The 14,758-nt window shown below is 57.4% G+C and overlaps 2 protein-coding genes across 2 annotated transcripts; one reads left to right on the forward strand and one right to left on the reverse strand.

The window, feature by feature from the left end:
• Nucleotides 1–3,444: 3,444 nt before the first annotated feature.
• On the reverse strand, nt 3,445–3,885 carry LOC127059578 (translation initiation factor IF-2-like). The gene has a single exon (XM_050974082.1). The coding sequence runs from the start codon at nt 3,883–3,885 to the stop codon at nt 3,445–3,447; it is 441 nt and encodes a 146-aa protein (XP_050830039.1).
• NKX3-2 (NK3 homeobox 2) lies at nt 3,710–6,271 on the forward strand. The gene is made up of 2 exons (XM_050973266.1): nt 3,710–4,280; nt 4,736–6,271. Exons 1-2 carry the CDS (start codon nt 3,884–3,886, stop codon nt 5,212–5,214), a joined length of 876 nt encoding a protein of 291 aa, XP_050829223.1. The 5' UTR covers nt 3,710–3,883; the 3' UTR covers nt 5,215–6,271.
• Nucleotides 6,272–14,758: the final 8,487 nt, after the last annotated feature.

A 14,758-nucleotide genomic window follows, 5' to 3' on the forward strand; every position in this document is an offset into this window, starting at 1 on the left:
AGGCTCTGGGAGGTGCTGCCAAGGGGGCTACAGTGTGTGGTAGCCCCTCGCCATGAAACTCCTTGGCCTGCCTCAGAGCTGAGAAGAGCTTGGAAGGCAGAAGTGGTGCTGTGCTAGCTTGGCTCTGCCCCAAAACTGGCACATGGAGATTACACCACTAATTATTTTCTCATACTGGGCAAATCCTACCCTGAAGGAAAAGTTATAACACTTCCTTTTCCCAGTGCACTGTACTCCTGCCCAAGGGCTCATCTGGGTCTTTTTATACAACAGTGTATATTATGGAGAAAGTCTGTGCTCTTTACAAAGGCTTTTTAAAGGTTTTGCAGCCATCTTTCCTTGTGCTTTCACATGTGGTAAAAAGGCTTTTAAAAGCAGAACATATCTTTCCCCATTTCATCACCCCACATGTCTTATGCGCTGCTTCTGTGAGAGCGCCGCCTCTCACCTGGCAGGCAAGCAGAGCGGCTCAGGTGGCTGAGAGAAGCCACCTCACCCGGCAGCCAGGCGGGCTCCCCTCCCGCCGTCCCGCTCACGCCGTGGTTTGTCACTGCACACCGGGCAGGGGGCTGTGCCTTGGTGCCGTGTGTCCGCCCCAGCCCCGCTGTCACCGCGGCCCCGCCGAGCGCAGCCCCGAGGGCAGCCCCGGGCCGGGCAGTGCGGCCAGGCCGCCTCTAGGTGGGGCAGCCCGGCCACCGGCGGCACCGGCACGGCCCGCCGCTGCCCGCGGAGGGACAGCGGAGCGAGCCGGGGTCGGGACAGCCAGCCGGGCTCGGGACCGCCAGCCGAGCCCGGGACAGCGACCTGGCCCCGGGACAGCCAGCCGGCTCCGGGACAGCCAGCCGGGCTCCGGGACCGCCAGCCGGGCCCCGGGACAGCCAGCCGAGGGTCTCCGGTGGGCGCGGGGAGATGCAGCTGTGGGCACGGCGGGTTTGGCCTTTCCCCGCTGAAATGTGATACACGACGGAGAAACGGCGGACTTGTGTGTTATGGTACATCACGGTGTGTGTATTAAGGCTTGTGGCCACTTCCAGACGGTGAGGAATGGGAGGTGCGGAGCTCTGTCAAGGGTGGAGGGAAGGTGGGACTCGTCCTCCTCAGACATCCCCTGCAGCTCCACTGCGTCCATCATGTCCACTCCGAGCCTTTTCCAGCGAGGACAGGTGGCTCCCGGTTTCTCCGTCGCCCACTCGGAGGGAGCCCTGTGCCCCCGCACGCCGTGGCCGGGCAGCCCGTGCCCTCCGGTGCTGCCCCGGCGCAGCGCGGCCGGAGCGGCTGCCAGCCTCACTCCAGGGCTGCCAGCGCGGTGCACAGCCGCGCCGCCGCTCTCCCCCCATCCCTCCATCCATCCCTCCTTCCCTCCCGCTCTCCCTCCCTCCCGCTGCCCGTCTCCCCGGCTGGGGGCCGGGCGAGCCGGGACCACCCAGCTGGCCCCCGGCCGCCACGGCCCCGGCACGCCGGCCCTGCCCGGCCTCCGCCGCTCCTCTGCGCCTTACCCCGCTGCCGCTCGCTCTCATCCCGGCCTCTTCCCCAGGCATTTCCTCCCCCAAACAGGGGTTTGCTGATCAGAAAGAGGGTGCAGAGATAGCCCGAGTAGGCGGAGGAGGAAAAAAAATTAAGAAAGAAAAAGAGAAAAGGAGGTGGGGGGGAAGGAAGAGCTGAGCAAATTAGCAAAGAATTACAGCCACTGTAAACCATATGCAGGTATTTTAACAGCTTGGGCACGAAACTCTTAAATCAGGGTCTTCCTGGGCTGGAGGTCCCTGTGCCGGAGCACGGCGGGAGGCTGCACCGGGAGAGGCTCGCTCTTCTGCCGGCCGCTCGCCGGCCCCCGGCAGCCGCCCGCTTTGCCTCTCTCTCTGGGCGCTCTGCCGCACCTGAGCAGAGCCCGACAAAAGAGACTCCCTGTCCGCAGCTCCCCGTCTCCGCCGTGCCCCGAACCCCCTTCTGGCCGTCAACCCAAACCACGACTCCCACGACCCGCACCTCCAGCCCTTCCTCTGTCCCTGCGTCTGAGGCCGCTCATCTCTTCTGACATCCCAAATTCTATCTCTTGGCTGTTAAGGAGACTTTAAAACACCCGTGCAGGACACCCTTCCTAGCGCCCTACGTATCACCCTACGTATATTCTCGTAAGAGGATTTCTCGCAGCTTCCCTAGATGCTTCTCGTTTACCTCCAGATCTTAAAAAAAAAAAAAAAAATACCCTTCGGATATTTTTTTAGTGTATCGTGATACCGAAGTCTTTGGTGGCAAAGCGATGGCTTTCCTGGGAAAAAACTAGGTAAAAGGTGAGTCCAAGTAGGGTTATTAAAATGGTCTGAGTTTGTTCAGAAATATAAAGACAGTTCCCGCTTAGTTAAGCAGAGGTGCTCTCCAGCTTTGCGCTGTGTATGAAAGTAGGATTATTTATTTTATTGATTTATTTTTGATGTAAAAATTATGATTGAAAACAATTCGTGCCTGAGTCGTTGAAAATCAATTCTTGTCGCTTCGTAGTCTACTGCAAACCGACGTTATCTCTGTGAGATCAAGTATTGGCTTGGCCACACGCCTGTGGAGAAGCCCGGTGACACCTTGAGAATTTAGTTGATGGACCAAAGCGGGTTTGAGGGTATCTTTTTCCTGTGCTTTATCTCCTTCTGTTGCCGCGTTCACCCAGCACCAAACACCCATGTTCGTGAAGCACAGGCGTTTCATTTCTCGAGAACCTGCTTGATACCCTTGCCAGTATTTTTATTATCTCCGAGAAAGCCAATAATATTTGGAAAAGAAAAAAACATGATGCTTGGGGGCATATTGCTGTTTTGGCAACGAGTCGCAGATATACAATTCACGTGCGTGTAATAGTTTCCAAAGTCTTCCTGTGTAGGGCCGTTTGCTTTTAGGGAAAGCATCGTTTAGGGAAAAGAGTTTAATCTGCGAGAAATTGCTTTCCTAATACGGGCTTTATAAGCCTCATGGACAGAAGACCGTACTTAACATAAACCCGACCATGTTTTTAAACAAACGCAATAGTGAAAAGCGCATTTTTCAAAACCGGCCGAGGCTGATTTGCGTTTACCCCGAAAGCGCGGGCGGCCGGGGGCTTGGGCGCTCATCCCACCGCACGCACAGCCCCTCACGGGCACGGCGTCTCGGCCCCCGACAGACTCAGAACAGGCGAGTTCCGACGCCCTTCCCCAGCGGCACGGAGCAATACACGCCACACTACGGCGTTGGTCCCGTTCCCGCCGCTTCTCCCGTCGGGACCGAGCCTTTCCCCGGCGCCAGGCTGCAGCGCTCTGCTGAGGAGCGGCGAGGAAGGAAACATCTCTAAACTACTATCCCGCACTCTCCAGGTGGAAGCCGCCGCTTTCTGCCACAGAGAGGGACCGTCCCTTCGAGGGTCTCCTCGGCCGGGGGAGGCGGGCGAGGCGGGGGCGCCCCGTGGGCCGCAAGAGGTTAAGGGACGGCGCGCCCCGGAGCGCGCCCCGCGGAGCCGCATCGGCCCGCGGCGGGAGCCAATGGGCGGGCGGGGCGCGCGGGGGCTGCCCAATGGGAAGGCGCGGGGCCGGCGCTGTCGGGCGGCCGTGAGGGATGGCAGCGCCGCCGGCAGAAAAAGCGGAGGGCGGGCGGGGGCGGGACAGAGCGGGGCGGAGGCAGCGCCCGTGCCGCCAGGGACCCGCGGCGGCGCCCGGCGCAGCGCGGTGGCCCCGGTGGCCTCGGCCCTATGGGCGGGCGGGCCGGCAGTGGCGCAGAGAGGCTGCTCCTGCTGGCGCCCGCCCTCCCGGCGGCAGAACAGGGCCCGGCACCGGCGCGGCGGCGGCCGGCGATGCGGTCGCCCAGCTGAAGGTGCGGCACGGTCCGCTGCTCGCCCGCGGGGTTTGCCCGTCGCCGGGCCATGTCCGTCCGCGGCGGCAACGCCCTGACGCCTTTTTCCATCCAAGCCATCCTCAACAAGAAGGAGGAGCGCGCCCGCCACGCGGCGGGGCGGCCGCCGCTCCCGGGGGCGGCCGGCGGCTGGCGGCTGTGCGGCGCCGCCGAGGACCCGCCGCTCCCCGCGCCTGCCGCCCGCGCCCCGGCCCCGCAGACGCCGGTGGGCTGGGACTCAGATTCCGCTCTCAGCGAGGACCCCGAGGGCGAGCGGCGCTCCGAGGAGGAGGGCGCCGGTGGCAGCGCCCGCCCCGCAGAAGCCACGGGCGGGGAACGGCCGGCGGAGGAGGAGGCGCAGCCCCCGGAGGCGGCGGAGCGGGACACCACCGGCCTCAGCGACAGCGAGATGTCGGCCGCCGTCTCAGGTAGGGGCGGCCCCGATGGCGGCTCCTCCGCACCCGCGCGAGGAGAGCGGGAGGGCCCCGGAGGGCTGGGAACGGGACATGACCGTGGCTCTCCGCCGGCTCCCCGGAGTTGTGCGACAGGCTCGGTTGTGGCGGGGGGGAAGAGAAAACCCGAAACGCGTCCCGCGGGGCGAGGGAGGGCGGATCGGGGAGGGCCTTCGGCCCGGCTGAGCCCGCAGCTCGCCAGGGCGCCCGGCGCTTAAAGGAGAGCGAGAAGCCCCGGCCACCGCCGGCGGCTGTCCCGGCGACGGGACGGGCAGTGGCTTGGAGGGCTCTCCGCTCGCCCCGTCGCTGCGGACCGGCCGTAGGGAGCGCGCCTGGCCGCCTGTGCGCGGGTGCGGGCCCCGCGAGGAGCGCGGATTCCGCTGTCCCGGTGCCCGCCTGCCCTGACCGCCGTGCTCTCGCCCTGCCCGCAGATCGCAGCCCTCCGGAGGAAGAGGATGGAGCGGGCAAGTGCGGGAATCTGCTGCCGGGGGAGGAGGAGGCGGCGGCGGCTCCGAAACCGCGGAAGAAGCGCTCTCGCGCAGCCTTTTCCCACGCGCAGGTCTTCGAGCTGGAGCGGCGCTTCAACCACCAGCGCTACTTGTCGGGGCCCGAGCGGGCCGATCTGGCCGCCTCGCTGAAGCTCACCGAGACGCAGGTGAAGATCTGGTTTCAGAACCGGCGCTACAAGACCAAGCGGCGGCAGATGGCCGCCGACCTCCTGGCCGCCGCCCCCGCCGCCAAGAAGGTGGCCGTCAAGGTGCTGGTGCGCGACGACCAGAGACAGTATCACCCTGGCGAGGTGCTGCGGCCGCCCTCGCTGCTCTCCCTCCAGCCGTCCTACTACTACCCCTACTACTGCCTTCCCGGGTGGGCTCTGTCCACCTGCGCCGCGGCTGCCGGCACCCAGTGAGAGGCACACATACACAGCCCCCCGGCCCCGACACCCCCAGCATACACACTGGCAGCCAGGAAACCCATCTTCTCTCTGCCACCCCCCCATCCATCAATCCGTCTGTTCAGCTTCTCAAGTCCAGAGCCCCAGCTGCAGCTCTCAGTGCCTCGGACAGTATTTATTATTATTTTATTGTTATTTTTATTATTAATATTTTTGGATGGTTCTTCACCCTCTCCTCTTTCAGCGTAGGACTTCTTGGCCACCCCCACCCTGACCCTCACCCTGTTCCCATCCTGCCAGCCGAGGACTCTCGCGATTCGGCACAACTTGTTCATGGTATCCATGTTGTCAGTGTATTTGGTGTAGACTTTTTGTTTGTTTGTTTTATTTTGCTTCGGATGGGTACAGACTCGATCTTGTGTGGAGAAAAAGAGAGAGAAAACAAAGGAGAGGAAAAAAGAAAGTACAACCCGCAAAACCAAATGCAACTCAAAAGAGGAGATCAAGGACTCCCTCAGTGGATTGTAAGGAAGATTATTTTTGTCGTCTGAGTCCTTGGTCTTCCAACTTGTTGCAGACTGAGTGTGCCTTGTATGGTGCTGAATGTATGGAAGCCTCTTTCAGGTCCCCCTGCTCTTGTTGCCCATGTTATTCCTGTACTCCATGATCCCTGGCAAAGGATAAATATGTCACAAAAGGGTGAGACTTATATTGAAACTCTGACTTCTTTTCCTTTTTTTCCTGAGATCTTTCCGTGTTCGGGGAGGGAGGAGTTATGGATTTTTCGCACTTTCCAGATGTATTAAAGTTGTTGTTATTTTTATAGTCAATGTGAATATTTCTAGTCAGGCTTTTTAAGAAATCGATGTAACAGGAAACTTTAATACCATCAGTGCCTTTTAGAATTCTTCTTCAGAGCTCTCCTCCAGGGGTGGAGCTTTCTGATCTGCTCAGCAATGTAATTACAGTCTCTTTCTTCCAAGGTAACTCGTTGCTTTTTTTTTCCCCTTCTTTTTTTTCCCCCTCCATTTCCCTTTTAATGGCACTGTGCACTCAACTAGATTATTTACTTCAAATGAATTGTGAATGTTTGTAAGCTACCCGCTGTACTTGTTTTGTTGTTTGTTTGGGGTTTTTTTAATTTATAAACTTTAGTTTAACACTTACTTCTGCTGCTTCTGTCATTCCTGAGAGTGGACACAGATTTCCCCAGTGATATTTTTCCCCGCAGCAGACCTCAGGCCGTAGCTCAGACCACATCCCTCCTTTTCCCACTCACACGGTGAGGATTGTAGGGCCTGGCAGAGATCTGGGCCACCTTGCCCAGCTGCCCCGGTCAGCCCTGATGCCCGTTCCCTCTATGGAAGGCGGAGGGGACCCAGGAGCTCTGGCCGGGCGCCTTAATCACTTCTTTGGTAAAGCCTTTCCCAGATGGAGCCATCCCCCATCTGCCGGAGAGCCGGGATCAGTGGCTGAACTTACGGGTGCTGGTAGGGCTGAGGACGCGGTGCAGTCGGAGGACCCACTGGGACCTAGAACTGCCTTTCCCCGTCGGTGGCAGCCTCACCGGGCAGGCTGCGGCTCCTCTACCGCGGGCCGTGCTCTTTTAAAACCCCGGCGAATCCTGGGGAAAGTGCGTGGGTCGGTGGATTGTTTTTTCTCTGCCGGAGCCTGGCAGAGAGACCGGGGGCGCGGGCTCAGGATTGGGCTGCAAGAGGGGGCTTCGGCGACCTCGACGAAACTGCCCAGGCCGTCTGTATCCCGACGCTGCCACGATAGCCACTTGGGGCAGCCTCCCGCCTTGGACTGAATCTCCTTCAAACTGAGAGCCCAGGCCCTCGGCGCGGTGCTGGCGGCTCTTCCCCGCCGGCGGCTACTGTCCTTGGCCGTCTCCGCCCGGGCCAGCGCTGGCCGAAGGGGAGGGCAGGCTCACCTGGGGTGGGCAGCTTCCCCCGGGGGCCGGGGTCGGGCAGTGGCGCTCGGAGGGACCGGACCCGGTGATAGCTGCAGCTGTTTCTCAGCGCCGAAGGAGCCCTGCCCGGACTAGGCTCACAGGCGGCCACATCGCCTGGACGCCGCTGATTCTTCAGCACCGCCGGCTTCTTTCCCTTCCTGCTGGTTCGCACGGGCTTTCGCAGCAGCTCCCGGGCACGGAGTGGCTTGCAGGAAGCCCCTGTCGCCCCATCGTTTCCCGGCTGCTGCAAGCCGCCCCAAGACGCAGCCGGGCTGTTTCCCTGTCAGCCCAGCGCTCCGGCCCTCCCTTGCTGTCATTTCGCTTTGCCCGGGCTCGGGCACCCCGTAGGTTCGATGTCCCCGCGCTGGCACCTCCAGCAGCACTCGGCAGCAGTGGCTGCCTGTGGGCTGTCTCAGCCCCAGCACGGGCTCTCTGTTCCCAAAGCCGACAGCCGCCCTGACACCGGAGGAAATGCTTTGGGTTTAGTTTTCTGCCGGGCATATTTGCAGTCCTGCTGAAGAAAGGAGTGCTCCAGATGCAGCAGTCCCTTGGCAGATACGGGAGGGCTGACATTTATCTGGCCCGATCTGAAGCTCCTGTCTCTTTCTTCTTTTTTTTTTTTTTTTTTTTTTTTTTTTTTTGTAAGTATTTCCTTCAGACATTCCCAACATTTTCCTTCCTGGAAAAAACGAAACTTTTGGACGGAAGAATCTGGACCCCCGTGCACTTAGGGAGGTAAAGAGGTGCCACTGCTGCCCCGCAGTTTGCTTTTTCCTGACCCCTGGGGACGTTCCTCTGCCTGTAGCCCCGTACAAGGCACCGAGCCGCTGACTCCCATCTCAGGTTCGATGGTACAGTCAAGCTTGATCCCTCCACTATTTGGCCCACTGCACACAGTGTAGGAAGTCTGGCTCTGCTAAACAGAAAAGCAGAGGTGTGGGGACTGCACAGCCCCCTCATCACAGCCTTTGCTGGGAGGTAGGTTTTACACAGCAGAGGGATATTACCTGACGTGTCTGGATGATGCATCTTTAGGTTTAAGTGCTGCAGATAAAGGGAAGTTGATTAGTTTTGATTTGTTTTGGATCATTTTGTGTGAAATATGGCACAATGATGCAAACTGAAAGGTACAGCTAACACCAGCGGAGGTTTCGTCCCCGGGGGTGGCTTCCAGCAAAGTCGGCTGTGGTTCTGTCGGCCCCCTGTTCGAGGGAGCGGATTATCTCTAAGCCTAATTTTTTTTCCCTTTGGTCACTGTGGTTGTATTATTTTGATTTGTGCTTGCTAACAAATGTTGTGCTCTAGGTAACCTCCTGATATAAAAGGGAAGTGACTGTTATTAGAGATTCCTCGTGTTGTAACATTAGGTAACAGACTCAGAATAAAGTGTCAAACCAATTTCCTGTGAACGAGGTAAAACTAACGTGCATTTTACTAGAGATAGAAGTTGCTGGAAAAGTTGATCCGAATAAAGTTGCCGGGAATTTTAGTATCGGTGTTTAATATCGAAATTTTATGCATCAACACTGAGTTCTTTTGATGTTGACAAAATCCAGTACTTGAAAAAAGTCAGTATGTGATACTGGAAAAATTTAATCGAAATTTTAATGGATTTTTTCTGGATTTTGAGGGGTTTCTATTCCTGTTTTTTCTTAATAATTTTGGTTTTTGAAATATAAAGCAAACTCTCTGCGTCCTTTATCTTTTCTTAATGGCAAAATTTCCAGTAACATGCATGTAACTGTACTGAGGCCAAAGGAATTACTCTGTATTATCGGCTCTGAAATTATCAGCAGGACCTGGGCTCTAACATGCTCTCTTCACACACCCTCAGACACACATTCATCTCAGCAGCACATACACTGCTGCTACATAAAAAAAATCCCCCAAACGATGTGTCCCAATTTCAGTCTCTCTCACAAACCCCGAACCGTATAGGGGCCGTGGGAATCATTTTCCATCTGACCATGGGCAAGCTGTAGTCTTAAAAAAAAAATTCTTGCAAAGACAAGGGGGAGAGGGGGGAAATACCGCAGCTCCGAGAAATTCGATTGTTGAAATGTAATGTAAATTGTGTATATCTTTGCATATGTCTCCATTGGCGCTTGTGTTTGTGTATTAAACAGTCGCACAGGCGCAGAGTCCAACTCTGCAGCCGGGAGGCTGCCTATATTTAGCTACCTCCCGCTCGCTAGCAGGGTAATAAAACAGGAAACCACATTGATTTGCCCCCCCACAATCCCCCCTCACATGCACACACACACGAAAACACACTCAGGTAGAAATTGGCGACACTTTCCCTGGACGAGGAGAAGCAGCAGAAGATACCGGGGCACAGGCAGCCCCCCCGGCCGTGCAGCACCTGACCAGCCTCCCAGGGGCTCCCGGGAGCAGGGGCCAAAGGTGGTCCGAGGTTAAGGGCCTCTCCCCGGCAGGCCTTGGCAGGCTTTTTTCCGCTCCACTGCTCCTGTCAGTGGGACGGCGACGAGCCCCGCGGGCGGCCCCGGGCTGGGGCCGCGGGGAATCCCGGCCGCCTTTCCAGCGGCTCTCCCGGGTCTGCAGCACCAAACCACGGGAGCAGCCGCTCCTCTGGAACGGCTCCGAAGACAAAGACAGGGGTGCTCCTCCGCACGGCCGGAAAGCCAGACCCCGCGGGTTCTGGAGATCCAGGGTAGGGTCTCCATCGAGCAGTCTGGCTTTTCCTGAGGTGATGAGAAAAATAAAGGGCAGGTCTTTCTGCTCCGGCCACATCATTAAGGATATTACCTCTCCCAACCTTTCTGAAAGCCTCAAGAAAGTGGACTTTTCCTTCGCGTTGTCCGCTGCTGCGGGAAACAACGTAATTAACCGGGGAGTAAGGTGAACGAGGGAGCAAATGACGCGTTTCCCAACTGGGTGTCACGGCGCTCAGGGCCAGTACACTGCACCGCTCCGGGACAGGCAGCACACCCTCCCCCAGGGGCGAGCAGAGGCTCCGGTGGGCCGACAGGCTCTGCCCGGGAGCTTCCTGCCCCTCTGGGGCTGCCGCCTGCGGGACCCCGCTCCGCTCTGCGCCCGGGCAGCCGCGCTGCCCCTCACCGGGGCGGCTCCGCACCGCGGCTAGCCCGTTCCTTGCCGAGGGACCGCGGGACAGGCGGACTCTTACCCGCAGGTGGGGCTTGCCATTTTCCTAGAACACGTTTAGTATTTGTGGTGTGGGGTTTTTGTTTTGTTTTGGGTTTTGTTCGTTTTTTTTTTTTTTTTAAGGGAGGGACGGAGCGGAGAGAGAGGGTGAGTTCACGGCCGGGCCGGCCCGGGAGGGGCTGTCGCAGTGACTGGGGCAGGCCAGGGACGAGGGCTGCCCTCCTCCACCCACAGCCGCAGACACCTCCCTGGCTCCCTCCTAGACAGGTCCTACGGCCCACAGAGGAAAACTCTGGCAGAGGATGAGGGGCTTGGCTCCTTGGTCCGAGGCCCTTGGGGTGACTGAAGAACCATCCCCGCCTCTTTCTCCGGTGTTTCCCCAGGCCTGCTGCCCCACTGCGGAGCCGCTAGAGGTGTTTGGCATCCCAAGTGATGCCGGCGATAGTCAGCGTGATCCTCGAAAAAATTAGAGTGGGGAGTGGTGGCTGCAGAGCTGCAGGTTAAGCCGTTTTGTGGTTCTCAGGTGTGCCTGTGGCTTCTTCCCTAAAATCTGACTCGGTAGTAAAGAGGCCACGGCTTGGGCTCCCGAAGGACACGGATGGCAGCCAGCAACACATCCTCTGCTGAAACAGAAACTAGCCATGGAAATCTCACCCTCAGCAGTGGCTCGGCGCTGGGAGACACAGAAAGGGGTTCAGAAGGCGACCCGCAAGGACTACCTGAGGTCTACAGAGGGGTGTAAATAGCCACCAGATATGGTGAACAACGATGTCCTTCCCACCAGAGTAGGAACACTAATAATAATAATAATAATAATAATAATAATAATAATAATAATAATAATAATAATAATAATAATAATAATAATAATACTAATAATAATAATAATAATAATAATAATAATAATAATAATTTAAACCTTTTTTCTTTATTAAAAAAAGGAAGGGAAAAAAAGAATCATGGGAGCTAGGAAGGCCACACGCAACCTTTTCATGCACGGCCGATTGACAAGTAAAACAGTGCTTCCACACTGAACAAGAATGGTAGAAAACCATAAAACGAGTGAAAAGGAAAAGACGGGTCTGATTTTCAGCTTTCCGGGTCTGGAGGGTATCAGCTTGCGAGGGGCGCCGGCGGTCGGGCAGAGGGGCTGCCGGGGGGTGGCCGCCAGGCCGGGGCCGGCGCTGGGGGAGCGCTACGGGACAGGAGCCGCTGCTCGGGGCGGGGGTGCGGGTTACGGCGTTGTTTCCTAAATTGCTCTGTGGGGAAAGCAAATCCTGCAGGCGGTGGCGGCTCTGAGAAACACCTCTGTCCGCTGCTTCAGAGCCGACTCTGCCTGTCGGCTTCGGCGGTCTGAGGACCCCGCTCAGCAGCGGTGATCAGCTCCCCGTTAGAGCCGTCCGACAGCGAAACCCCCGCTGCTTGTCTCCCTAGTCGGGGTAAATCACTTTGCCCACGGATCTGCGCCGCGCTTAACTGGCCAGAGAAAAGCTTTATGTCGCAAAGGACTCGAGTGATAATTAGGGATGAAATGCTCGTGGAGAGGACTAATATTATTTTTGGCTTGTGTGGGAATAATACAGATTTGCAAACTGTACGAATAAAGCTGTGTAGGCTGGAAGGGGAGGGAGGGAAGGTGGTTCTGCCGGCTGTCGGCAGAGCCAGAACTCGGTGGCGGGGTTTGTGCCGGGCTCCTCTGTTCAGGGGGCGAAAGCGAAAGACAGGTCGTGTTTGGGACTTGCCTTTAGGTACTCGACTGCCATACCGGGCGGCGGCAGGGGGGTGGCGGGCTGCGCAGCCCTGAAGGCACCGCCGAAAAGCCACGGGAACGTTTCCCTTCCTGTCGTGTGCGGATTTACCGAGGCGGCGGCATTGCCTCTCTATTCTTCACGGTGGCACAGTACTTCAAAATGACCCCATAAGACAAATAGTCTTTACTTGGCTTATTAATATTATTATAATAATTATTATTAATAAAAATAGACGATTCGAGGTTCTCTTTATTCAGTTAAGAATGAAAAACGGTGACAAAGGGAGAACTTCTATGTACGTACTACATTTTCCCAGCGACCAGAATAAGAAAAGAACACGTGCTCATTTGCTGGTTATAAACCCCACTCTGCAGGGGTGCAGACTGTGATTTTGTCAAGCAACTGCGAAGCTTCCTTTAATTTGTCTGAAATTTTACTAACTTCCCGGGTCAAAAAAAAAAAAATGTCTTCAAGAAGCAGAAGGATTTCCTCGGTCTTCGAGATCTTTTGCGTTTTGCTGCTCAGATTCGTGGCCACTGGGAAGTTGGTTTTAGGTGTCTATGTCAGGTCATGGCTGGTGGGAACACAATAACATAGTTTAACCCAAACGCCTCCAAAAGATATTGAAATAGCCACTTCGTTTTTACGAACCAATTATTTCACTGAAAAGGAGCAGAAAACAAGGTGCAAGAAAAAAATCTATTGCAAGCCCTGTTTACGGGGAGAACTTTAAAAAGAAAACCCCGACATTTTGATCTTGGAAAATAATATATGCAAGATTTGCAACATGGAAACTACTTGTAAACCGATCTCGCTTCGGGAAGAATATTGTTTTCGGTGGGGTGGCAAAGCCCTCGGCCTGGCAGGCATGGCGGGGTGAGCGGGGGCGGCGGCTGAGGGCTGGAGAACGCGGAGGGGCCGGGGTCGCTGCACCCGTGCGGGACCGGGGCAGCGGTTTCCCGGACATCCCCTCATACCAAGGACAGGAGCAGCTACGCGGGATGCAGCGTGTGTCTGGCAGAAGACATATTCCACGAGCTCTCTCCATCTTTTCTCTCCCGCACCTCCGGGATGTGCCTGCTGGATGCTCGGGACAAGCTCCCATCGCTGCCGCATCCCGCCCGACTCTTCTTGCCTTCACTCCCTGCTAAGCCTTCTCTGACTGATCGAGCGCCTGTCGCCTGACCCCTGGCCATGAGCAGGGCCATGCAAGCTCGCGGCAGAGATCTCGTCCCCGTCCGTGGCAGACCGCGGGGCGGGAGCTCCCTGCGGCCCGGCCCCGGCAGCGCAGCACTCCCAGCGCGTCTCCCGGGCCCTGCCAGCGCCCCGCGGGGCTGCTCCCGGCCTCCCGCGGCCCGGCAGGGAGGGTCTTCTCAATGCCAGGCCTGTGTATTTGTAGTTTGATTTCGCACGTCAAGGATAATTTCTTCATACAACTTAATGGACGCGGCTTGACATCCATAATGATCGCTAATCATTCAAATTATTTTTGCTAGCGCCCAGACATGTTCCAGTTGTTGTGATAGATCGCGTTTCACCCATAATGACGGACAATTACCATTTCTAATTCGCCGGCTTTTGACACCTAAATCCACCCACCATATGTGGCTGAAATGCGCCGGGCTCGGCGGCGAGGTCCTGATGACATTTGCAGCGAGCCCCTCTCCTCTGAGCGGGGCACCTGGGATGCCACCCACCCCCCGGCACCCCCGGCCCTTCCCCAGGCCGCCGGAGCCCGGCTGCTCGCCATGACCAACCCCCGGACGGCTGCCCCGCGGCCGTGGATGTGGGTGAGGCGGGCCGGCGGGGCCCGCAGAGAGTCCCACGCGGAGCAGCCGGGCCCTCCTCTCCTCTTCTCTCCTCTCATCTTCTTTTCTCTCCTCTTCTCTCCCAGCCCCGGTGCCCTTCGGGGCAGCGGGGCTGTGCTCGCCCCGGGGCGCATACACGTCTCAGAAGAATCCCAGATGGAAAGAGGCTCGATCCACGAGGCAGGGCCGTCCCTGCGGGCTGTTCCCTTCCCGCCGCTCTTACCACCATCGCGGCCAGGGAATCCCGCGCGTATTTGTGCTTCGATCCTCCACTACCCACGGCCTTGAACTGTTCTCTGTGGGAGAGACGGCAAAGCGTGACGGGGAGGTTCGGCTGCAAACAGGGCGCGCGGTGCCTTTGCATTGCTTCCATCAGGTCTCCTGGGGAATTCACCTCCGCAGTTCCCCTAGAGCTAGGTGCACACGATGTGAGGTGTCTCTGTGGGACCCGGTGCAGCCAATGGAAGCAGAATCGGCAGCTCTGCGCCTCCGTCCCAGCCCCAGCGCCAGTCGCCCGGCACGGCCCGGCCGTCGGGGCACCCACACGCTCTGCAGACGGATTGACCCCTGTACTGGGTCTCATTTGGCGAAAAGAAAGTGTGAGGATTCACCCTGGGTGATTTCTTCTGGGTTGTTTGGTTTATTTGGTTTTTGTTTGTTTGTTAAGTTGCTTTTGGTTTTGGTTTTGTTATTGCGCACAAAGGAATGAAGCCACCGTCGTTTGGCTTTAATCCCCGCACGACGGAAGCGCAATGCGCATGGACCTCAATGTCGATGGCACAACATTCCTGCCCAAGTTCTGCAAGGCAGAAACTCCGCGTTTCTACAGAGTGGCAGGCATCGTCTGCTTTTAAACCCTGGGTATTTCTGCTGTATTAACGTTTGAAGAGTCACATGAAACATTCCCTTCGTCGGGAATAACT

The sequence above is a fragment of the Serinus canaria genome, chromosome 4 (assembly GCF_022539315.1).
Source record: "Serinus canaria isolate serCan28SL12 chromosome 4, serCan2020, whole genome shotgun sequence".
Classification (NCBI taxonomy): Eukaryota; Metazoa; Chordata; class Aves; order Passeriformes; family Fringillidae; genus Serinus; species Serinus canaria.